The following is a 24,027-nucleotide window of genomic DNA, read 5'->3' as shown; positions in this document are numbered from 1 at the left end:
TTCAACCAGTTATAAAAGCTTTACTATTCCCTAACTCTATATATATTGTGAACTATTTTGTATGTCTTGCTTATTTAAAAAATTAAATTCCATTTAATAAAGCAACAAAATAAATTTCAACAGCTTATATTTGAGTAGATCATCATTAATTACAGGTAAAATCAAGGTGTATAATAAAAATATTCACTTAGTGAACATACACCAAACTTAAAAGACAATAATAAATTAAACAAATACATATTAAGGATTCTGACATTGTACGCAATCTTCCATAAACTCCTTGAAGTCCTCGATTTGCAAAGTCATTTCGAAGAAGTTGTACTTGTCATGGATGTTCTTGGTTGCCACCATGAGGACATTTTGCGGGTTTGTTCCTTCACCTAAATGTAGAGGTTATTACCGTTTTAGTGTCTAATTCTTGAAGAAAAAGTTTTTAGATCATACTTATAGCTACATGGGCAGACATAGCAACTTTATCCAAACTAAGAGCCCAGATCCGCAGGTTGTGAACTCTCTGAACTCCTTCGATGTTCGTTAAAATCTTCATGACTTCTTCAAAGTTGATTCCTTTAGGGAGGGCTTCCATAAGAACTAGGAGTGTATCTTTGATAATGGCGAATGTAGTTATCATGACAAACACCGAAAATACGAAGGTCATTATGGGATCGACCATTTCCCATTCCGGCTGCAATTGTGCAAGTAACATCGTTTATTAATATTAATAAGCAAAAAATGAAACCGTTTAAAATTTTACCTTGAAGTAAATGACAATAGCAGCTAATAAAACACCAAAACTTTGCAAGAAGTCTCCAATAACATGTATAAAAGCTGCCCTGACATTAATATTTTGTTTGTTTTCTTTTCCTTGATGTTCCGCTCCACCGTGACTATGAGTATGCTGATGCAATGATAGTCCCATTCTGAAATCATCGTTCTTAAATTATTATTGACATTGAAATACTTGAAACCAATCATTCTTTGCTAAATTACTGTTAATTTTAAAAGAAGTCAATTTACAGTTGTACTTACATAATATTTACAGCAACTCCAACTCCGGAAGTGATCAGCATTACAACAGCATCAATCTCAAAGTTCTTGTAAAGAATCCTTTGTATTGCCATGTACACTAAAATTCCTGTTACAACCCAGATCAGTAGTACCGAAGTTAGAGCACCAATCACTTCAGCTCGGTACCATCCAAAAGACATTTTTTTCGTTTTTGGTCTGTTGGCCATATATAGGGAAAATAGTGATATCATGAAACTGGCGAAATCCGTGAGCAAATGGGCTGCGTCGGAGGCTATCGCTAAACTGTTCGATAGGTAACCACCTAGAATTAGTAATAAAGTGTGTCCTAAGTTAGAAGATCACATTTAAGTCATACTCACCGACTATTTCGGCAATCATAAATATCACGCACAGAATACTGGCTATGATAAGTTTCTTCCTAGCCTTTTTGTCCACTTCTGGGATTCCAGACATATGACAGTGTTTGTTCACTAAAAAATAAAATTGAATGTAACAAATTTTGTTTTTTCAGATTTTGTCAGGGACACAAATTTTTTATGGATGGTTTTATATGGTTGCACATTTACAAATTCTTGCTAGAATACACCTTCAACTTTTTGGTTATTTTAAACTCATTAAGGACCATTCGCACATAAATGTGTTAAGATTAATAGTCCAAATTGTAAACCGAAAGGGAAACTGAGAGCCTTGCTTATTTTTGAAGCTTATTGACATTCTTGTCACATTATCATGGTCATATTATATTGATCAACCCTAAAAATGTGTCTGTTAAAATAAAACCGTTGCATCTATTATTAACTCCCAGACCATAATCAGAAATTGATTGTTCCCCATTTTCTCTACAAGTTAGTCTAATCAACCCAAGTAAGTATTTATTCTCTGTCTGACATATTCCTAATTAGGTTAAGCACGTGATTCAGTAAATGACCGATTATTCTTCCTAAGATAGATAATTCTGTTAAAAAAAAACAAGTTTTAAGTGTTTAAACTGACTTAACAGTATTTACGTGGAGTCAAGCTCGCATTTTGCTTATCTTCTACTTGGTAGTTATTTGAACGTAATGACTGAAACAATTATTGTTAAAGCAATAATAAAGGTGTTTTTCAAAACTATAAAATTTGTTCAATATAATTATGGAAGATTAATTGTAAAATACACATTTTACGATTATAAGATTCGAATATAGTTTGTTAATTTAGTGGCAAAATTCATGGTTGGTTTAAGAATAAAGTAACATTCATTTATATATAATATGTATGTAATTTTGGTACATACAGGGTGGAATTAATTTATTTAAAACATAAATGAACTAAGTTTAGTAATTTATGAAACTTTTCTTTTATTGAAAAAAAACTGACATTAATACTAATTCATTCACCTGTTTTTCTACAATATTACGACTATCAAAAGTAGTAAAAAACTTACCCAACTCTGTAGTGTCTGAATTTTCTTTGGTAATAGAAGTAATGTCTTCAGTATCATTTTCCATGTTGATAACTTCGCCTTCCATTACTTTGCAGCACCCATCACTGGGTTTGCCGTGGACACAATAAATTACCTTTCTGGGGGTCGTAATACTGGGAACGGTGCTTCTTCGGCCCCCGACGGAACCATAATTGCTGTTGCCATTGGTACCGCTGGAAGGTGCAAAATTTTCAGACATTATTTTGCAATATCTGATTGGCACTTACTTGATATTTACTTTTTCAGAGTTATTATACATATTGGATAGGGTATTGTTTACACTAATGCAAATTCGTTTAAAATCTTACGCATACATTTTAAGATAAATGATGAATACTTTTTAAATCTTTTTCGGTACGGCATGCACCCGAACCTACAGTGACACGAATGTTTGTTCTATGATTGCTCTTTAGGTTCTAACGACAATATTACATTTATCTGAAAATGGTATAACTGAACAATACGTTTAACTTTAAAATCAACAAATTTGTACAAATAGTCATAAACTTAACTAATTGTGAGTAGGTACATTTGAATGAAAAGAGTTTTAACCAAATACGCACTTGAAGATAATACGTCTACAGTAAACATTCTTGGCTTGTTTTTATTTTAATATTTTATTTCTTATCTGCACAAGCGAGAAGATACATATACGTGACGACCTTAAGCAAACAATAGTAAAATGTCAGTTCCACTGGACATATATTCATTTAAGTCAATGCACTCAAGAATAATAAATGCAGGTGTGATAACTTATTAGCTTCTGACCTACAAAAGTCTTAAGACAGATATAATTATAAAATTAACTTTTCATTTACAAAATCACAATTCTAGATATAGATAAAGAAAAGTCATCACACAATATAATAGCAAAATAAAATAATTTGCTATTTTCTAGTATAGCTACATGTAATAATAACTTACTCAAATATCTCCAAAAAGGATGACTATAAATCAGAACAAAAAAAGACGTATACACACCATGCACAACGCCAGATACCTACTGCCGCTTAAAACATATCAAGTAGCTATATTTATCTATATCTTTGAACAATATGGCTTGAGACAATATAGATATAAAAGAATATAAATACTAGAGTGATCCTTTGTTATACACACAGTTCTTGACATTCAGATAACGATTACCATTTTCAAAATTTGACTACTTATTGACTGAAAACATATATGTCTTGGAATATTCTCTGCTACTAATATGTTGCATTATTTTGTTAGGATCTATACAAAGCAACAAATATAAATAATTTAATAGGAGAAATAATTAGCAAAGGCAGAGTTTGCCAACAGTTATGAGATCAGTGATTTATACTTTAACTTTTTGTTTTTTTTTAAAGAATACTATAGAAAACTACTGTTTTAGATCTATTTTTCACATTTTCCAGCTGCTTTCTCATTTCACAAATTCAACAAGAGAGATAAAAATCTTTAAAACCAAGTGGTGAATAACAGAATAGAAATAATAGAATAAACCGCAGTAACCCGTCTAGTACCTCCTGTTTTCTCATTTCATTGTGTCTTATAACCAATCTAGTACTGCAAACTAGTACAATACTCAACCACTGAACGTTCCTCTTTTCGCTACAAGAACGACAGAGATCGCATTTACTTCAGAAAGCTTCAATAATTTGACTGACATTTGACAATCATTTTGCAAATGCAAAAAAAAAGTACACAAAAGCTTGACACATTCCTTTAATTAAAATTTTAAAGGGGCAATACACACAATTAAAAACATTGTATTAATTAACGAAGGTTAAGTGGAGGTCCTGCAATGATGGGGTTGGTGGGAAGATGGTCGTAAAATGGGTTTATTAAAGATGGTAATCTGAGACCTTTGAATGCTGGAAACCTTATGTCATGGGATTTTGTACGAGAAGGCACTTGTTTCTCTCACTATGCATTCTACAGATAGTAAGTAGTTGGTTTCAACTAGTTTTCCATCTGTAATTTACGTAATAAATTGTTTTTATAGATAACTGTAGCAGAGAGACAGACTTTTGATTTCCTTGGTATCCTCTGGATACCTTTGCTGGTCAACTTTTTTGAAATCATTTTTCTTATATTTGGTTTCTTTGGGGCTTACCAGTATAGGCCTAAATATATCATAGCAGTAAGTGTTTGCATTAAGTGGTAGGTAAACCTCTAAAATCAATGTTATTTCAGTATCTACTGTGGCATCTTTTATGGATTGGATGGAATATATTTCTTATATGCTTATATTTGAATGTTGCAGGTTTGGATCATGAAGTAAGTCTTAATTATGTGTGACTCACTTAATTTTGTCATTCTATTAATTATATGAGATTACTTTTATCTATCAACTAGATTGTAATTAATTTTTTTCTGTATAGACCAATAAGGTACTCAAACTAGACCAAAGTAGTGACAGCTGGTGGAAGAAAAATGGACCTGGCTGTAAAATTGTAAATATTGAAGAGTCAAAGTATGAGGGCTGCTTCTTTGACTATGTTTATGTTGAATTATTTCATTCAGGACTTCAAGTTATCTTAGCGGTAATTAGTTGTTTTGAGTTTCTGTTATTTGTAGTTTAAAACCATTTTTGATAGGTCATTAATAGCATAATTGGTGTATGCTTGAGCAGGACCTTCCTAGAAGAGGATGACACCTGTAAGTACCTTTCTTTAGTATAATCACTACCTCATGTAGAAAAATAATTCATTAAAACTAACTTAGTTAAAAAAAACACAGGGAAAATGTTGGGGTAAATCAAGCTGTAGATAAAAACATATATCCAACTAGAATATAAAATAGACCATAAATGTATGCTTACAGTTGATTTCATTGGTGGATTTGATCCTCAAACTATATGGTAAGTGGTGAATGGGAATGTTCCAGTAGATTTGGATGCAAGCATTATTTACTCTTATTTTATTTCCTTCTTATTCAGTCTTCAGTAAGATCAATTGCATAATTAAGTGACATTCTGAATTTAAAAATTTGGCTATGAATGCCCTAAATTTTTCCATCCTGTGTAAACTACAGTTTGAATGTCACTGAGCTAAACTTGATGCAAATGCCAAGTTAAAACAAATCATTCATCATGTATGAGTAAGCTTTATAAAATAAACTTGTTTTCATTCATACAAAGTGATTTATCTTACAAGAATGTATGCACTTCAAGCTAGCGGCCCTCTTTATTTCTTATTTTCAGTTAATTTCGAGAAAGCAGATGGTCCAGATAATTATCTGTTACATCCAATGTATGTGAACAACAGCGGCAATTTGCATGGTTCGAATAGGCTATTGCATTTAAAATCAAAAAGATCGGAGTTTACTGATTTGCACGGCAGTAATCACGATTTTATGCGGCCGAAAAAAGTTAAACCTAGAGTTTACGCTGATGCTGTTAGAATTCCTGTGAGACGGAGCAACTCTTTCGATGCCCTTTCTAGCCCTAAATTTAGAAAAATCCGCCCTAAATCTTTGTGTTCGAGCGCTTATTATCCTGAGGAAGCTTGCCATTAGCTTATTTCGTGTTGCTTTTTATGTGGTGATTTGTGGCTTTCTTGGCTTCTGCACAGTTTTTGGATCGGTTTGCACGAAATATTTGTTATGAACTAACATTTTGACTTGACTGATTGTTACTGTGTATATAGCTGTTTTCATTCAAGTTACATATGTATATAAAGCTTTTATGTATGAGTGCTCTATGGTTGCCTGAAAGGTGATACTCTGACAAAATTACTCGTCCCACTTTAACATATACGAGTAATGGCAAAAATACTTTATTTTTATTAGATAAGCTTTTATTTATTTCTAATGGCTTGGTAACATTTTAGGTAATATTGAACCTAAGATCAATATTGACTAAGAGAACATTACAGCACATGCTAGACTAAACAAAGTAGAGTTTTCTATTAAGTCTAGCTTTGATTAGGTTAAAAGAAACTGTTGGCTTGTAGAAATCAACCATCTGTCACTAAATGATGAACTTTGTACAGCCGTTTTTTATCACTGGTTAATTTTAACTTATATATTAACAGATAAACAAGTTTATTTCTTTCAACTTAACTTCGCAATTAATCTAAACACCTAAAAACAACCATAGTGCATTCAAGCGAGCTAAACGTGAATTAAACGAGTGTCCCTCATTTTAACAGCATCACATAAATCGACTCGCAAAAACTCAAAACAACGAATGTCACTATATTCCATCGAATTCAGTTCGCAACTAGAGAGACACGATAGTGACAATGAATTAGGGCACATTCCATCATCGCCTAAACCAATGACCCCCAGACGCGTTAAAAGACGAAGCGTTATGCAAAGGGGCACATCGGGAAGACATAGCACCAACAGTAGAAGGCAATCGCATCCAAGATCGTCAACTAGAAGCTCCAGAAGATCTCAGAATCCAGTCACAAAGCTGCTGGATCAGCAACAGAAGTGCCAAGCATACGAAAGTACTACTAGCCAATCACCGGTGGAATCGCCACTGCCAAATTATTATATCAACTCGGGTAGTTCAGTTAACACTCAAAATTGGCAAGGACATACGAATCCTTCCTATCAGCAGTCCACGACGTCATTAAATGAAGACTTCGAGGACTTGTACAACAACAGGCCAGCCTCTGTGAGGTCGAGCTACTCGAATTTCCATGGTGCTAGAGCGAATTATTCACCTCCAAAGCAACAGTATTATCACAGTCATGCTACTCCGCAAGTGCCTCAAAAAAGAGGGAATCCAATGAGGAATAGTATGAGAAATATGACCTTTTTGAATAATGGTCCTCCTGCTTATACTGTGCAAGGGGCCGTAGCTCTAGACAATGAAACTCCTATGTAAGTTAGGCGACTTAACTTTTTTAGTTTATGGGATGCACTTACCTACATGTGAATGAATTTTCAATATCGTGTCTTGCCGAATTTATTACTAAAACGTGCAATAATATTTTCTGTGTGCAATCAGTCTTTTTTTTCGGAACTCGAATGTGCAAATTATTAGTTTTGACTGATTTATTTGGCAGCTTATGATCAATTCTTATTCAGTTTTTTGTTGCATAACTATACATTATATAAAAGTAAGTTATTACGTTGTTTAGTCTGTTAATGTCATTGTGATATTCCAGTAAGTGTTAGCCAATATTTACATGTAAGACTGCTCAAAAGCTCAAAAAGGTATTTTTATATAATCTTTTATGAGACATAGGCAGCGCTATATTTATTAACATATCTTAGTAATGTCATATCAATAATAGTTTCAACAAATAGACAATAAGAAGAACGACAGTTGGAAATTTATTTTAAACAATCACACTAATTTGTTAAGTAGACTCAGTTGGTGTTTTAATAAAACTTCACTTTCAACTTGTAAATATGGCTTCTAGTATTAAGAACCTTTTTACCAAAGTATTACCTAAAATCTATTTTATTACTTATACAATCATTGTATACTGTATGTAGTGTACGTCGTTGTAGTAATATATAGACATACCTGACATTCTGCTGGCCCATTACTGTTTCGCTCACTTTCCTTAAAACTCCGGAAACTATTTCAATATAATCCTTATCAGTTGACGACATTCAAAGAACCCCCTTTGTCAAACTAACAATAACCGACCGAGACAAGCTTAAACTAAGAAAAAAACCAAGGAGAGAACCTTTATATATTTTAAAATCCACAACGGTTTACAGTTACGTACACTAATCGAAGGATCGCTTTCCGTAATCCACTGGGGGTAATTAAAATTATCCATCTCCACAACAAATTGAAATTTAATTAATTAATATTCTTGCAGATAAAGCACAGTTTCCAGTTAATGTTGACCTCTAACAAATGTTAATTCACTCCTCAGTACACTTTCAGTCACTATTCAGTTTTCCCTTTTTATGTCTCATATGAAGCATAGGATAAAACTTCCTACGTGCAGATTTAAGAAAAAAAATTAAAAACCTTAACCGCTAACGATGTAATGTTTAATTTAGCTGACCGCATCAACCTTATTTCAACTGGGCCAAGTTCACAAAAAACCAAAAACCTTTACGCCAAAGTGAAGCAACAAAAATGAATTTCCTTGTAAACTACGGCACCATTGTTACAATATGCTTTGTTTTTTTTTAATAAAAATTGTTGAAATAATGGAAAATAACTCGTCAGGTGCCAGTGTTATTTCTGTCAGATACTATTAGTTGTTAACAATACCAAAAAAAAATCTAGTACATAAATTTAATATTACAGACTAAAATCAGTTTACAGTTCAAAAAAGTTCAGTACTGGCCTAATTCCGACACTAAGCGTGCCAAACCATATCACAAAAGTGTTATATAACTCATTAGTTAACACAGAAAATACTGCAGGTGTAGTTCTGAAAGCTGTAACTAAAACTATGGAGATGCCAATCACAGTGTATTATGTTACATGCACTAGATAAAAGTTACCATACATTGGATAAAAGCAAAAAATCCCGTTTGTGAAATATCTTCTGCTGACCGCGTCGGCGTGATAGCATTAAAAGCAATCCCAAAATAAATCGATTACCGGCAAAATGAAATGCATTGCTGCTAGACGGTTTTTAAACTCGATTTTCAAAAATCACGATGCAACCAGGGCTTTTTTATTAATTAAACATGCCCGAAATTTCAGTTTCACTTCGAAAGACAGCGATTTTGAAGATGTAAGTGTGCCCCCATCTATTCAAGCTCTTGCTTATGTATTGTTTGTAGGTCATCATCCAACCTGAAAACTATAGGCAAAGGTAAAATAAAACAAAACCCTAAACCAGCATCATTTTTTGAGTTTCAATTTGTATTATTTTAAACATTACAGACGATCTTACTCTTTTATCCACGACACTAATTACTTATGTTTGTAAGTTCTTTTTACTTACCCCCCTCTTCAACATCTTACAACACTATAATTTCAGGGGTGAAAGCCTCCGCACTGACGAAGTTTTGTTTGAAATGTTCAAAAATGAAGAAACTGGCCTTTTGTCAATTGGAAAATTCCTCAATGTAAGTATAACAAATTCCCACTGCAAATAGTTCTTAACTGAGAATATTTATAGGCGCTGCGTGCTACGGGGCTCAGAAAAACTGATCCCAGACTAAAAGAAATGGTCGATATCTTAAAAATGATGTCCAAAGGGTCATCCGATGGTTATTCTATCGACACTCAAAAATTAAGTATGAACGACTTTAAAAGGTAGGAAATAATGTAATATGACGCAAGCTAATAAAACAAATTCAAATGCGCAACTACAACAAGTGTTCTTATCGTGTGTTTAACTATTAGAGGTTATCGATGGGGTTTTCTTTTGGGAAAAAAATTAATATTAGATCAGGCTATAAGCTGATGGTTTTATTTGTTCTTTGTAATCACAGCGCAGAATCGGTGAAGGGGTAATACACATGAGTGACGTTTTTCTTATAATAACTATTCTGTTAAGTGTTGATGGTCTCTTTATACTATGCTAGATGATTAAGAATTTTTTTATAATTTGTAGTATCATAGCGCCAAATATCGGGCTTATATCTCGTGCATTCCGAAGGCAATTCATAATACCAGAATTCCAAGATTTTTGCAAAGACATTGAAGAAATTTACTGGCGATGCAAGGACAACACGAATGGAAAAGTTAGATTTAGTACTTTACATTCAGTAGTAGTAAAAAAATAATTTAAGGTAGCTTCCTACATCCCTCAACTTAAAAGAATGAGCCCCAATTACTGGGGAGTGAGCATATGCACTATAGATGGTCAAAGATTTTCTGTAGGGGATGTGGCCATCCCATTTACAATTCAATCATGTAGTAAACCGTTAACGTACGGTATAGCATTGGATTTGTTAGGGTCGGATGTGGTTCACAGGTATGTTGGACAGGAACCCAGTGGGAGGAATTTCAACGAACTTATTTTGGATCACAATAGTGAGTTTGTAAGTTTGTTGGTTTTGCTGTGTTTAATAGGGGTTGTTGCAGAAAAACCTCATAATCCTATGATCAATGCCGGGGCCATCATAGTGTGTTCACTTTTGAAAACTTTAGTGGCGCCTGAAATGAGTTTGGCAGAGAAATTTGATTTTACGATGAATTTCTTTGAAGTAAGTGTACTTGAAAATTAATATTCGGCAATAAAAAAAAAGCAGAAGGAAATCGAATATTACCGTAGTAATTTGTTGTGGTCGAAAATCTTCCGCGATAGTTTATCTTTATAGGTTTTATTAAATCTTCAGGGACGACTACGCTTCGCTACACTTTATGCAAATCATGTAGTTTATATAAGATTATTTAGGGCCTATTTATTAATTTTTAATTGTAGGCTTGTTTATTACGAATAATTTGTTTTTCCAATAGCGTTTAGCAGGAAATGAAGACTTGGGATTTAATAACGCTGTTTTCCTCTCGGAACGCGAATGTGCAGATCGAAATTACGCTTTAGGATTTTACATGAGGGAACACAAATGTTTCCCAGAAAACTGCAAATTGAAGGAGTGCATGGACTTCTATTTTCAGGTCAGAGCTATTTGACATATTTTAATCAATTTCTCTCATTAAAACGTGGGACTTCGTAATGAAATTTGATTTTAATATATAAATTGAAATTTCAGTGCTGTTCTTTAGAGACTAATTGCGATCAGTTGTCAGTGATAGCTTCCACCTTAGCTAATGGAGGTATTTGTCCACTTTCGGAAGAGAAAGTTTTGAAACCAGAAAGTGTTAGAGACGTGCTGTCTTTAATGCATAGTTGCGGCATGTATGATTATTCTGGTCAATTTGCTTTTAAGGTACATGCTTTGCTATGGTTTTGTTTAAATTTAATAAATGCTGAATATAAGGTGGGGGTCCCAACTAAATCTGGAGTCAGTGGAGCCCTGTTAGTTGTCATTCCAAATGTTATGGGAATTTGTCTTTGGTCTCCACCCTTAGATTCACTGGGGAACAGTTGCAGAGGAGTTCAATTTTGTGAGGTACTAAAAATTTTTAGAAAGGTAATTTGGTTTGTTTTTCCTCTTAAGTAATGCTTAGAAGACCTAAATAGGGCACTATATTTGTACTTTTAATATTAATTAAAACACCCTACTGGAGGCAAATCAAACCACTTTCATCTTACAAACTTCTCCAACATTATTAACAGCTTTTAACTTCAGGAACTAATAAAAAAATTCAACTTCCATCGATACGACAACCTAAGACACGCCCCTAATAAAGTAGATCCCAGAAAACACAAGTTTGAGACTAAAGGTCTGAATGTAGTCAATTTGCTTTTCTCCTCGGCTGCCGGAGATTTATCAGGCCTTAGAAGGTAAACTCTTAATCAATTTATAATTAAAATTACAAAATTACTGGTTGATTCAAGGCACATGCTAAACGGTATGGACATGAGTGTGCCAGACTACGATGGAAGGACTGCACTGCATTTGGCTGCTGCTGAAGGCCACGTCAATTGTGTAGAATTCCTACTTAAGCAATGTCACGTGCCTTATGACATCAGAGACAGATGGGGAAAAACTCCCTTGGAGGAGGCACTGGCATTCGGACATACTGCAGTGATTGAATTGCTTCAACTTTGGGATGAACAAGTGTCCAGAAATAAGCCTGAGGAGGAGGATCCTCCCATTCCAGGAATGGCGTAATTTAACAGTATTCTGTGGTTGTAAGTTGTGGAGTACAAATTTAAATAATTTTGATTATTTGACAATAATAATAATGCTTTTAAATTAGAATTGGGTGTTTTAATTTACATCCTTTAGGGTTACTAGATTGAGGATTATAGTTTTAACTTAAACCAGTTGGGGAAGTTTTATACGTTCTGGAAATTTCTTGCATAACCTAAGTATGTATTCCCTAGAAAGGGAATTTTACCTAAACCCTAAGAGGCACGTTTAAGTAACAATTTATTAAGTTACCAAACTGTAGGGTTGAACTTGGAGTAGGAAGGTAATTGGTTTAACAGTTGTATTTAACATCTTTTACATATTAATAGTATGAAAAATATAAAGAAGGTTTTAGGTTTATTAAATCCATTTTCGGTGCAGAAAACCAAACTTTCCGGTTTACGTTTAAAGTTTCTTTATGTGGCGTATTTAGAAAGCACTTGAGGTAACTGCGTGGGCATTAAAGTAAACACACAACTTCTATTAAGTTATAAAGGTAAGGGCTAACTTTAAGTAATGAATCTGCACAATTGATACGTGATTGGCCCTTGGATATTCCAATCGCCTAACGAAGCATCCGACGTTGATGATAGTATACAATAAAAATTATATTTCTTCATGTAATTGCGTCACAAATTTAAGTGCGTCTTATTATATTTATTAATATATATAATAAGTGCCAAATTATTACTTAAACTATTTGATGCGTGGTAGTCTAAAGGGAAACTCGAGGTACAGATTAAATTTAATTTTGTTTAAAACGACGCCTTCTATCAGTGTTTACGCATGAGAGCTCCACGAGGATGTATATGAAATTTACATCTTTGGAACTTTAAACTATATTACAAAAAAATTCCAGAGGCAACATGTTGCCGCTAATATATTCCTAATTTCGTATTTGAACCATTAAATATGTCACATTTATTTTGTAATAACACGTTTCAATGAATTTTGATTATTCAGATTAATTTCAGCTTATGCTTGCATACGATGAGAGAATTGGAAAAAAAGTGTTAATAACAATAGTTATGAAATATGTGTGTAACTATAGGGTGTGTTATAAACAAACAACTTGTTAACTAAACAAACAACTGTTAACGCCACTGTTTTTGTTTTTATTACTTTTTTCTTAGTATAAAAATATTACTAAAACAAACTTAACTATTGAGATTACACAACTGATAATTTGTTTTTTTTTATCAAAGTAGAAAAAAACTTTATTTCATTATTTTCGTGCAATTATAAAATGTTGCATTAAATTCATTAAATGTAATTAACCTTTCCTATTAAAGTTGTCCTCGAAGTTGACTCGGATGAAAACCTAGAGAAGCATCACTGGTCAATAGCAGATGAGGTATTATTTACAAGAATTTTTAATTTTAATTTGATGATAGACTTTGAGGTTTCTGAAAATTAGATCAACTAAGGTCGTTGGGTTGTACCGTTTATTGGACAATAGGGAGCGTTAATAATAAAAACGAGAAAATCAATGTTATATTAAGATCAGTTAAAATTTGATGGTTAAAAACTTGAAAAATATTGTCCCTCAGTATATTCAAAACTCACTGACCAAATAATTGGACTTTTTTGCATTAATTGGATTTAATTTAACACATCAAATTATTATACATCATACATAAATGATTTATTTAAGAGTGAATTGAACCGTATTTTAAATTGACTGTTTGAATGAATATGTATGCAAATATTTTAATTTTACGACATATGATACCTTTACTTTACACGTGTATACTGAGAAATCTGGACAATGTTATGTGCTTTTCACATGTTTCCTATTCATTTCAATTACTCATGATTAGGTAGGAAAGATATTAATAATATTTAAGCCCTATAGAAGGACAAAATAATGAATCCCCTATTGTTGTTAATAGATGATTTGCGTCCGAACAGAATTATTGAGGTTTCTTAACACCCACACGACTTGTTTGCTTTTAAACAAAAAAAACCCATCGACGGAAACAGGCAATCAACTAACCATCGGGATTTTGTTAAATTTAATAATCAGAGCGTTATCAAAGGGTTTCTTTTGCAATTAGTTGGAGCAGCAGGGGTGCGCATCATCCCCAATGTATAAATGTTGGCTTTTTCGGTTGAGAGACACACTTACATCCTCAACTTTATCGAGTAAACTTCACCGAACCGTTGAGGCGCGCTTTTTATTCCCGCAATGTTCCGCCAAATTGTCCTGCTCTTGGTCGTGTTCTACGTCAGTTTCTGCACTGCCCAAGTTAATTTTTCACCCAATTGGGGTAAGCGAGCCCTCAACAATCCCACCGAAGACAACGATAATGGTTGTAAGGAATCCGTGGATACCCTTATACTTATTTACAAAATTATTCAGGTATGTATTTTTCTTTACCATAAATTAACCCTTAGGTACTATAGAAACATCTTTTGTTTAACTTTCTGAATAGAGCAATTTAATCCCCCAATTTGGTAACAAAACTTTAGAAACTCCACTTCGTAAATAAATTAAGACACTCGGATTACAAGTTCAAAACTGGTCTTTTGTGTTGTAAGTCTGGAAATTAAACAGTTTGACCCTTGTCTGTAAAGTAAAAATTGTATTCAAAAAGTCAAACTATATAACTGTGTTTCCATTTCTAGCTATGCATATTTACACTATAACTTATGTTTGACAAAGGCTTTTGTATTATCCAAACGAATTGTTTTCTAAATTGTGTAACGTGCCTGTAGAACAGTTTGCAGTTTAATTCCGTTACGTACATTTAATTAATATTTGTGTACTTTAGAGGATATGCAGCACACAGTATATTAATGAATGTACGTAACAGAATCCACCAAGTTGTACAAATAAAAAAAGTAAGGCACTTGCCAAAATCATATATCAAACTAAATGATCCATTTAATTGTAAAATATTGTCTCCATTGGCCTAGTTAGGCAAATTATTTATTAATGTTCTGAAAAACTATTGCTTGTTACAGAGTGAGGCTCAGAAGCTGCTAGAGTGCGAGAAGTTGTCCAATTAAAACCAGTCCAGTCCAAGATCAGAATGTTTTGTCTCCTTAATGTAAAATTTACGTTTTTTAATAAAATTAAATTCAAGTTGTCTTACAGTGATTTATTTATGTTGCATACTGTTAGAACTGTAATAAGTTAAGAGTTTATTGAATAAAAAGTGCATAATATATTCGTTTATCAGTAACTTTTCCAAATGCAGATTTTCCTAGGAATTTTGGATTTTTTTCAAATTACTTACTTTTTCCTTTATTAGTTGTTACTAGGCTAAATAAAGCTATGGGTTTGGGTTTTTTTAATGGAGAATGTTCAGCATTAATTCCTAAAACTGTTGTCATTTTAAGTGGATCATGTTTATTCCGTGTAGACAAAATTTTATTAAAGAAATTCATTTTGGCCAGTTTGGTAGCAAGAAGCTAAACTTTTTGACATATTTCAATAGAAGAAAATAGACAAATAGACACAGGAAACTGTTTCCGCCTTTTGTTATAGCAGTAATTAAAACAAACTTACTTATGGAGTTTCCCTTTTTTTTCTAACTAAACAAAGACATTTACTTAATTAAATGACAAAGAGATTGTTGGACATTTTAATCCTGTTTAAAATGTAAATTAAAATTTCAAATAGTTGCAGAAAAAATCCGCTTAAATATAATAGTTAATAAGCTCTCATATTTTTTTTAATAATAGCAGCCTTCTGTTACCCTTTCATAAAATGATAAATCTATTGTTGTTGCCTTAGTGTAAATAAAAGTCATCTCTACTTTTGTGAAAAAATACAACTTTATTGTATAGAGGTAAAAAAATATCTAACAAGATATAAACTCAAGTCATCAAAGAACAAATGGTTTTGAACCAGTTTAAAGCTAAAAATCCCAAGTTTGGGTTAATTGCGAAATAAATAAGGTTGATTAAACTCCCCAGAGATCAAACCTTAAATTCTTAAGTACCTAAAGTTTAAAAGTAATCAGTCGGTGGGAGCACATATCAAAAATGTTACATTTTATGACTATTAGTCTTATAAACAAAAAACATAAATAAAATCACAGTAAATAAAAAAAAATACTTTAACTTATTTTAAACGTAGCTTTTTAGCAGGAACTTGTTCCTCTTGTGCTGTACTTGGCCCCTGACTCGAAGTAGAAGGAGCACATTCATCGTTAAGAACTTTCAACCCCTCCAAAGTATCATTAAATGGCATACGAATAGGATCTCCACACACTTTATCATTATCTGAGTAAATAATGGCATAAGAAGTTGCCAAATTGTATCCTCGTCTAACTTTCAAATGACGTTTTTCAATAAGATATCCAATAATGTATTCTGCCTGGTCTCTTGGGAATGGCGGGGCTTTGTGGTGCAGTTTTTTAGAAGTAGCAGTGTACCAGGAGTCAAGCAATTTTTTCAATGTTATATTTACGTTTGAAACATTCCCATTAACCAGTATAGCGTTAAGATCTTTCAGGCATGGTTGTATGTTGTAATATTTGATGGTTTCCGTTTCAACTCTGCAATGGTCACACATCTTGTTACATTCATCAGTACCACAGTCTTCGTCGAAGTATTTAGAAAGTAGGGTGCGTCTGCATCTGAAAATATATTTAGGATGTTGATTTAAAATCTGAGCATATATAATGTAGCTTTGGTTAAAACCTTCAAGTGACTATTGACTATGCGGTATTTACAAATATGGAAAAAACTTACGTGGTTAAATCCATACAGTAACCAAGCACACTACGAGTATTCCGTTCCTCAATTGCAGTTTTTGCTTGGGCAAACGTTTTCAGCCATTCATTAAGCCCAAACATCACAATACATTCAGCCTCTTCTCCATTTCTACCTGCCCTACCACTTTCTTGGTATAGAGCTTCAATGCTTTTTGGGACTGAATAATGAATGACAAACTTAACATCAGGTTTGTCTAGAATTTTCAACAATCAAAGAAATGTTTTAAAACTGCAGATGACTTGTTACCTATTCCCATCCCAAACGCAATGGTGGCTACTATAACTCTGTAATAATCTTGAAACCATTTTTTTTGGATTGAACTTTTACTTTCAACCCTTAAACCCGCGTGATAAGGGGCAGCCTTGATATTTTGTCTTCGTAAATAATCCGCTAAATCTTCACACTCCTTTTGGGTTGCTACATAGACTATGCCACATTTGTTTATATATTTTGTTTTGATCACAGTCTCAACAAACACTTTTGGATCTTCTGGTTTGCCTACCACCTAAGTACAGAGTGTAAAACACATAAGTACAATAATTGTATTAAAAAAAACATCAAATAAATACTTAAATAGAATAGTTAATAGTACAAAACATTTTTTTAGTTAAAGAAAAATGTTCAATTGAAGTTTTAACATAAAAATACCCAGTCATATCCTGTTTTTTAAGGTAAAAGAATATTTACTTATGATTAATTTTGTGGTCTTTTAATTAAAATTATTAAAAGATTTAGTTGAGTGAAGAAAATATTTACTTACCACCCTAAAAATTAAATTGGGCCTATTAAAAGGTGAAGTTATTATTACTGGATCTGGTAGACATAACATATTTTGGATGTCAATTAAAACATTCATGGTTGCTGTAGCTGTAAGACCCAAAATTGGTACTTGGGGAAATTGTGATTTCAATAGTGATAAAGACTGATAATCAGTTCTGAAGTCATGTCCCCATTGGGAACAGCAGTGCACCTCATCTGGAATAGGTTATTAATGAAAATTTAATCTGATAGGTACTAAACATTCTATTGAAACATACCAATGACAAATTGACTGATGTACCGCTCCTTATGCAACTTGGTCAAATTGTTCATAAACAGGCTGGAGTTTGCTATGAGTTCTGGGGTAACAAAAATAATTTGTAGAGCTTTTCTCTTTAATTTATTTTGAATTTCTGTTTTTTCAGCTCTGGTCATTGATGAATTTATTGATGCAGCAGTGATGTCAAATTTGGCCAAGGAGTTGATTTGGTCTTCAATAAGAGCCAGGAGAGGTGAAATCACCACAGACAACTTTCCTTTTATAACAGCAGTCATTTGATAGATCAAACTTTTCCCACCTCCAGTAGGCATAACCACCAGCACATCTTTCTCATGTAAGCTTGCATTTATTGCACCCAGTTGACTTGGCCGAAATGAGCTAAACTTGAATCTATATTTCAATTCATACTTCACTTTTTCAGACCAGGTATACTGATTATCAACCCACTCAGCTACTTGGTTTTTTTTAACTTGACTCATAGTGTATTGTAAGTGCAGATCAACTCTTTCCTTACTTAGAATACTTATTTTCTTGCTGATAGACTTTTTTGTTTCTTCATACTCAGCTATTTGTTTATCAAGCTTGGCTAATTGAGCAAGCATTTCTAGAAATTGTATGAGAAGAATTATTGTAGTTCATCTTTGTAGTTACAATGTACTTTAATATTTACCTTTCTCAGAGAGTGAAGCTCTAGACATTATGTACTTGTAAACTCAGGGACGACTAGGATAAGTAGTGCAAGTAGAATAAACTATAAAATATCACTACAGGCATAAACCAATACTACTTAAGCCAGAGTTTTAACTTACCTATCTGCAAACTGTAGTAGAGCAATAGACCTTATGTCATTAGCAAAAAACTAATGAAAATAACCAGCAAATAATATCAAGCACCTGCCCGGCAAAAATTTACCAGAAATTAACTAAATGCTAATATTGCTGTAGTGGAAACTGGAATACTGCAAAAAGCAGAAAGCCGGTTGCTGGTTCACACTGTTCACAGTATCACAGTCCAGTTTAGGTTAGAGTACTAGAGTAGAGACGAGTGACATTGACGTATGTTTTAGACGAAGAGAAGCCGTATTTTACAAATGTCACGTGATATTGTATTCGATATAGTCGAGCAGTCACGTGGGCATTGTTAAAACTTCTGCTTCGTGGATCTACATATATCCAAAAATAGTAAATGATCACCCTAAGATGACAAAAGAAATTTACAAATTTTAAGCGCCATTTTTTTGCAAAGCGTGAAGTTGGAACACCCTATGTTTATAATTTCGATGAGATGCAAAATAGTAATCAAGGCGCTTGAACATAAGCAGCCTGAAAAACTGCGATACATACTCTACAAGCCCCTATCTGAAGCAGCTTATTCAAGTAAGTAAAGTCTCTTTTTTAACAGGCTTGAACTTACCAAGTCTATTTACTCTATATTTGAAGCGGCTTAGAAGGTGATGTATAGGGATTGTGAAATTTTTAGGCTTAAATCTTTAATCTTATTTGATTCCATTTTTTTTTAATACTAAAGGCTTAAAATAGGATTGACTTTATATTTTTCCAATCTTCAAGAAAAGACTGCGGTGGCTATCACCCTTTTTGGGTATTCAGCCAAAAAAAGTAATTATTGTCAATTGAATACACAATACCGCAGCCACCAGGCACCCTGCACAATGACAGTGACAGTTAGTTCTGTCGGTAATGGTGGATGTTAACTAAATAATGTGCGTTTATTTCTCTTTGTTTAATACAAATAAAAAAAGATACAACTATTCTGTTAATACAGGGTCGACGGAAAACTAGTTAATTAACCACACTATTTTTAGAAAAAACATCTTCAGTTTTCCGTGTTAATAAAAAAAAGTAAATTTAAATCTAAATTCACTTTCTCCTTCAGAAAAATATTCAAATAGCCCCTAATAAAAAAACTGGATCAGGGCTCTCAGATTAATTTACGGAATTCAGCTGTTTCATTCAAGTTACGTATCACAATAAAAAAAAATTACACCGTATAAAGGTTACAATACAAAGTCAGTCTTGGGTGGAATTATCAGAAAAGGAACTGAAATAACAATTGAAAATAACGTTTTAAGTTTTGAGGAAATAAAGAGACAAGACAATGGGGAAAATCGGACCTGGTCTAATTAACAAAATTTTGGTATATCACAATTTCAGCCTTTTTACTTTTACTATTTAAGGTATTTTTGTTATGGCACCATAAAAAGTAGGTATTCTGTACATTTAAAAATATTCATCAAAGGGTAAAATGGTGTGAAGTATAGCTGGAAAATTTGCAATAAACATCGCAACTGATGAGAGGCGAAAATAGTCCTTAGTGGCAATAAAAGCCATATAACCCTAGGTATCTAGTAAAAAAGTAAATTTATTATATCATTTTGTTTTTAAAGTCTAAATGTGTATATGAAAACAAACAGTACTTGTTGTAAGTAATAATGAAAGACTAAAAAAAATAAATTTTTTACCTTCTCTAACGTTTTCTCATCATTACCTAAAATATTCTAATAAATAAAAATTATTGTCCTGAAGATATCAAACGTATTCTTATAATATTTCCAACATTTGCATAATACGTTCTGTAATCAACAAAATACAATGATACACCGCATTTACAATAAAACAAAAAGTGCAACAGGTGCTTACAACGTGAACGACCTAGCCAAGAACTAACGCCGTAAACGCGATAAGGGTCATTAATGGTAAATATGGGTCACTATACTGCACCTAGTGCAACAGAAAGTAGATTCCACCTAAAGATTAGTCGGGTTAGTAAATAGTGTGATGGTTAGAAGAGCGGTCGGCGAAAAAAAAAGAAAATTCTTCTTAAGTTCGAAAACATCGAGGTAAAACATTCTGGCCGGGAGGTAAATGGCAGTTTTGTTGCACGAGGACATGCGAGACCATACGAGGTCAAATTATCTCCCAACTGGGTCTCCAAAGAGGTGAAAACAGTCTGCTATTTACAATCTCCGCAGACTTCTATAACAGAAAGAACGGACGGCTTCGGTTATGACAACGAGAAAATGTGTACGGGAAATTTAGTTGTCGTAAGTATATAATTGTGTGTTAAATAGTTACAAGTGCCGAGTTACACGCGTGAGTCCGCGCGATGTTTTAATATTAATTTTGTTACCAGGAATACCGTTACCAGAATACCTTACCTTATAAACTTGTGGCCTGAAGAACTCAAGATCGCCAGTTTAAACCATGTTTTCGACCGCTGGTTTTATATTTTCGGGAATTATTCAGTGATTAACCCACCCTTTCCAACACCCTTTAAAACTTTAAACAAACTGTTATTTACGTCAATAAGTGTTGATAATATGGTAAGCATAACAAAATAATACAGTTAAAACAGGCTCACCAAAGTTCTTGTTATGAATACCCACCTGTGTTCTCTCTGGTACCGGTGAAAGGATACTCATAGCAAAGACATTTGATGCTCTTGTGTTTAAAATGTCAATTAATCGTTTATTGTCAAATAGTCCTGTTGGGACAAGATGAGAAGTTACCTATTAGTTTTACAGTATATAGTTTATTCCTACCTAAATTAGTAAAAGATAGAATAGCTATATATTTACACGTTTTCAGAAATACTATAATAGTGTTCCAGAAATATAATTTTTATAGAAGACAACATTTACCAAAATGACAGCTCTTCAACAAGTTTTGAAACCAAAATATTCACATCCTCTTGCTGATATTGAGATAAAAGAAAGACTTTTATCTTTTATTTTGCTTGGTGTGGATGGTATATTTCTTCATGGTTGTACTTTTACGAATAAGTTAATTATATTAAGCGCTGTATAATGAATTATTACATAATCACTCTCTAATTGTTTTAACTACTATTTACACAACTACATTCCAAAAAAAAAAAGATATTTCAGGAATTTACATTTATTTTCTCATTTTAGAACTATCAATAATTAATTAGATCAACTATTGATTGCTTTTTTACTTTAAAAATGTCAAGTAATGTGAAAAGTCTATTTATGTTTTTGTTTTAACATGCTAATTATTTTAGCCAATCAAAAATTAAAGATAAACTTTACCAAACTAGTATAATATTATATGGCCTAATAAGGTAAAACAAATTGTGTATTCAAGTCCATATTCGCACTTGATTTATACTTACTTACATATAGATTCATTATTGTTGAAATAAAATGATTAATGATTATCCTTACACATGGCAAATGAGATTTTATACAGTTCTTTTGTGTAGTGAGTGTTGCTGACAGTCAACCACCTCTTAACTCTCATCAATAAGTACCCCAATTAAGACTTTAGAGAAGAGGCTTTCACCTTGAACTTTAACCATAAGATTTTTTCTCTAATAAGCGTGAATTTCGCTATAGTGCACTTGAAAACTGAAACAGTAAAAGCTACTTTGTATTAGTTTGCTTGGAGTACTTGGTGGCAATTACCGTCTGTCCTCGTTTTGAAAATAAGTATTTCAAGCAATGAGGCTCATCGACCGACTATAAAATCTTGTTTTGGCAATATTCTAGAGAAGCAGTTTTACCTTGGGAGTGTTTTAACATTTAACTTTATTTAAATAAAATAGACATCGTCAGCGAAACGATTAGATACACCCAAATTACATCAAGATACATACAACAATGGAAGGTACCATGTAAATTCTAATTTGTTCGGCTTGATTTTAATGACCCCTTGTTACTATATACAATAACAAGATGTTTCACTAGGGTTGACATAATCTTAAACTAACTAGGGCATGAAATTGTCAGACTAGATTGTGGATAACAGTAAATTAAAAGTGACCATTGCTGATGATAGTGCTAATTAAACGTCGTCCTTTGTTTATAACATGTCGGCTACAATAATTAACCATTGACCGGATAACAATAACATAATTTTGAAACTGTAAGTATACAAACAATGAAAGTTTTTGCCATAAAATGTAACAGGAACCAAAACTAATATTTAAACAAGCGTTAAATAACACAGTTATCAGTTTCTATAATTTAAAATTTGTTTCGATTTGTGGCTTGCAATCCATTTTTTTCTCTTACATAATTAATGCGTTCACATCCTTATTTTTATTTGTGAGTTCCGTCAATATTTTAGCTTGATCATCATTGTAACATAGTTTCTACTTTGATTATATACCCTAAGGCCAATGCTGGTACAAGTATAAATAACTTTCTTCTGTCTTCACTATACGAAATCAGCATTATTGAACACATTCCAATCGATAGGTAATTATTGTTCTTTTCTACCTTAGATGATATTTTATTCCGCTTTTACTTGGTGTAAAAACCATTTGCAAAGACACTGATGTATAACATAAACCGTTAGAGCGTTAAATAAATCTTGACCAAAATACACTGGATGTTTTATAGTAAATGTTGATTTAATTAAATAAGTACTTTTAGTTTACCACATGTTAGAGGTTAGTGAAGTGTAGGATTTGGTGCAGTGACCTAAAAAGCCGGTTCTAAAATATGTAATTAACAATTTTCCTGCATTACATCCTAAATAACATACAACCAAGAGCCCTATTATTTTATATAGAGACTTCAACATCTCAAAGCTGTCTTGAAAAGATTAGTTAAATCCTAGTAAAACCTTTCCAAAACTGGTGTAGCAAAGTGAACGTACAGGATGTCCTAAATTTTAACCATCGTTGTAAGAAAACATTCTTTGGGTTTAATAACCAATTTAGTTTTCCTAATTGAAAAGTTGGGACACCCCTTATAAAAAAAAACATTCCCTAGAGTGTTTTGTAATAGGCTTATAATATTGAGTTTCCTCTTTTAGAAGCATTATTAGTTTGACGCTTACGTACAGTGGCCTAGTAAATAAAGCTTTTTGAAGCAGATTTGTTAAATGTCAGTGGAACACTCAGAAAGTAAGTGATTTGTTTTAAAACAAAGGTTAGAGCTTTTTTTGTTACTTTTTTATAACAATTGTGACAAACACATATTTTCTTTGACCAACTAAATTATTTTTAAAGCAAAAAACCCAATTCACATATAAGTTACCCTATATATAATCTGACTGTAAACAATGGTTGCATGCATAGCGGTCAGGTTTCAAGCAAAATACAAAGGACATCCGCTGTATGAATTACCTAGATCTATCTACATTGTCGA

At 32.8% G+C, this 24,027-nt stretch overlaps 5 protein-coding genes and 1 long non-coding RNA gene across 16 annotated transcripts; 3 read left to right on the top strand and 3 right to left on the bottom strand.

Annotated features, from left to right (window-relative positions):
* Positions 1-110: 110 nt before the first annotated feature.
* Positions 111-8,102, bottom strand: LOC145738697 (proton-coupled zinc antiporter SLC30A2-like). Of its 3 annotated transcripts, none has more exons than XM_081993676.1 (7): positions 7,968-8,102; positions 2,456-2,667; positions 1,389-1,499; positions 1,030-1,330; positions 755-920; positions 445-685; positions 111-380 (listed from the first exon to the last, which is right to left on the bottom strand). In XM_081993676.1, exons 1-7 carry the CDS (start codon positions 8,054-8,056, stop codon positions 241-243), a joined length of 1,260 nt encoding a protein of 419 aa, XP_081849802.1. In that variant the 5' UTR covers positions 8,057-8,102; the 3' UTR covers positions 111-240. The 3 variants fall into 3 exon arrangements, with proteins under 3 accessions (XP_081849802.1, XP_081849804.1, XP_081849803.1); XM_081993678.1 differs by lacking the exon at positions 7,968-8,102 and adding an exon at positions 3,419-3,551; XM_081993677.1 differs by lacking the exon at positions 7,968-8,102 and adding an exon at positions 2,722-3,045.
* On the top strand, positions 4,156-9,166 carry NKAIN (Sodium/potassium-transporting ATPase subunit beta-1-interacting protein). 8 transcript variants are annotated; one of them, XR_014180837.1, is made up of 7 exons: positions 4,157-4,423; positions 4,485-4,622; positions 4,676-4,759; positions 4,864-5,025; positions 5,080-5,140; positions 5,222-5,342; positions 6,634-6,743. XR_014180837.1 is itself a non-coding variant. In XM_081993686.1 (7 exons), the coding sequence occupies exons 1-7, from the start codon at positions 4,370-4,372 to the stop codon at positions 6,641-6,643; spliced, it is 558 nt and encodes a 185-aa protein (XP_081849812.1). In that variant the 5' UTR covers positions 4,157-4,369; the 3' UTR covers positions 6,644-6,743. The 8 variants fall into 8 exon arrangements, 7 of the variants coding, with proteins under 7 accessions (XP_081849809.1, XP_081849812.1, XP_081849813.1 ...); XM_081993686.1 differs by lacking the exon at positions 5,222-5,342 and adding an exon at positions 5,685-5,733; XM_081993687.1 differs by having other exon boundaries at positions 5,306-5,342.
* LOC145738710 (uncharacterized) lies at positions 8,867-9,544 on the bottom strand. Its single transcript, XR_014180838.1, has 2 exons — positions 9,361-9,544; positions 8,867-9,216 (listed from the first exon to the last, which is right to left on the bottom strand). It is a non-coding gene; the product is annotated as an uncharacterized LOC145738710 (long non-coding RNA).
* GLS (glutaminase) lies at positions 9,019-12,193 on the top strand. Of its 2 annotated transcripts, XM_081993664.1 has the most exons (13): positions 9,019-9,147; positions 9,197-9,228; positions 9,300-9,341; positions 9,397-9,484; positions 9,538-9,674; positions 9,976-10,105; positions 10,154-10,397; positions 10,449-10,570; positions 10,824-10,982; positions 11,078-11,254; positions 11,306-11,437; positions 11,618-11,772; positions 11,827-12,193. In XM_081993664.1, the coding sequence occupies exons 1-13, from the start codon at positions 9,019-9,021 to the stop codon at positions 12,101-12,103; spliced, it is 1,824 nt and encodes a 607-aa protein (XP_081849790.1). In that variant the 3' UTR covers positions 12,104-12,193. The 2 variants fall into 2 exon arrangements, with proteins under 2 accessions (XP_081849790.1, XP_081849791.1); XM_081993665.1 differs by lacking the exons at positions 9,019-9,147; positions 9,300-9,341.
* A 2,103-nt stretch (positions 12,194-14,296) lies between these two features.
* On the top strand, positions 14,297-15,295 carry Akh (Adipokinetic hormone). The gene is made up of 2 exons (XM_081993524.1): positions 14,297-14,486; positions 15,092-15,295. The coding sequence occupies exons 1-2, from the start codon at positions 14,313-14,315 to the stop codon at positions 15,134-15,136; spliced, it is 219 nt and encodes a 72-aa protein (XP_081849650.1). The 5' UTR covers positions 14,297-14,312; the 3' UTR covers positions 15,137-15,295.
* A 590-nt stretch (positions 15,296-15,885) lies between these two features.
* On the bottom strand, positions 15,886-18,920 carry LOC145738855 (ATP-dependent DNA helicase Q1-like). The gene is made up of 7 exons (XM_081993977.1): positions 18,701-18,920; positions 18,562-18,642; positions 17,890-18,495; positions 17,613-17,827; positions 17,099-17,357; positions 16,829-17,045; positions 15,886-16,713 (listed from the first exon to the last, which is right to left on the bottom strand). Exons 2-7 carry the CDS (start codon positions 18,587-18,589, stop codon positions 16,197-16,199), a joined length of 1,842 nt encoding a protein of 613 aa, XP_081850103.1. The 5' UTR covers positions 18,590-18,642; positions 18,701-18,920; the 3' UTR covers positions 15,886-16,196.
* Between the last annotated feature and the right edge of the window lie 5,107 nt (positions 18,921-24,027).

The sequence above is a fragment of the Ips typographus genome, linkage group LG16 (genome assembly GCF_016097725.1).
Source record: "Ips typographus isolate SLU linkage group LG16, UJ_Ityp_2.0, whole genome shotgun sequence".
Lineage (NCBI taxonomy): Eukaryota > Metazoa > Arthropoda > Insecta > Coleoptera > Curculionidae > Ips > Ips typographus.
This window is presented reverse-complemented; position numbering and strand designations above follow the sequence as displayed.

Bases quoted from the DNA above. Each gene is read 5' to 3' on its own strand.
- NKAIN (XM_081993682.1), top strand. From the start codon at position 4,370: ATGGGATTTTGTACGAGAAGGCACTTGTTTCTCTCACTATGCATTCTA. The intron at 4,424-4,484 runs GTAAGTAGTTGG...TTGTTTTTATAG, and splicing joins CACTATGCATTCTACAGATA to ATAACTGTAGCAGAGAGACA. The intron at 5,026-5,079 runs GTAATTAGTTGT...CATTTTTGATAG, and splicing joins GACTTCAAGTTATCTTAGCG to GTCATTAATAGCATAATTGG.
- LOC145738697 (XM_081993676.1), bottom strand. From the start codon at position 8,056: ATGTCGTCAACTGATAAGGATTATATTGAAATAGTTTCCGGAGTTTTA. The intron at 2,668-7,967 runs GTATGTCTATAT...TGCACCTTCCAG, and splicing joins ATGGGCCAGCAGAATGTCAG to CGGTACCAATGGCAACAGCA. The intron at 1,500-2,455 runs GTAAGTTTTTTA...TTTATTTTTTAG, and splicing joins TTCAGACACTACAGAGTTGG to TGAACAAACACTGTCATATG.
- GLS (XM_081993664.1), top strand. From the start codon at position 9,019: ATGAAATGCATTGCTGCTAGACGGTTTTTAAACTCGATTTTCAAAAAT. The intron at 10,983-11,077 runs GTCAGAGCTATT...TTGAAATTTCAG, and splicing joins GCATGGACTTCTATTTTCAG to TGCTGTTCTTTAGAGACTAA. The intron at 11,773-11,826 runs GTAAACTCTTAA...GGTTGATTCAAG, and splicing joins GATTTATCAGGCCTTAGAAG to GCACATGCTAAACGGTATGG.
- Akh (XM_081993524.1), top strand. From the start codon at position 14,313: ATGTTCCGCCAAATTGTCCTGCTCTTGGTCGTGTTCTACGTCAGTTTC. The intron at 14,487-15,091 runs GTATGTATTTTT...TGCTTGTTACAG, and splicing joins TTATTTACAAAATTATTCAG to AGTGAGGCTCAGAAGCTGCT.
- LOC145738855 (XM_081993977.1), bottom strand. From the start codon at position 18,589: ATGTCTAGAGCTTCACTCTCTGAGAAAG. The intron at 18,496-18,561 runs GTAAATATTAAA...TACAATTTCTAG, and splicing joins AGCTTCACTCTCTGAGAAAG to AAATGCTTGCTCAATTAGCC. The intron at 16,714-16,828 runs GTAAGTTTTTTC...ATATATTTTCAG, and splicing joins TACTGTATGGATTTAACCAC to ATGCAGACGCACCCTACTTT.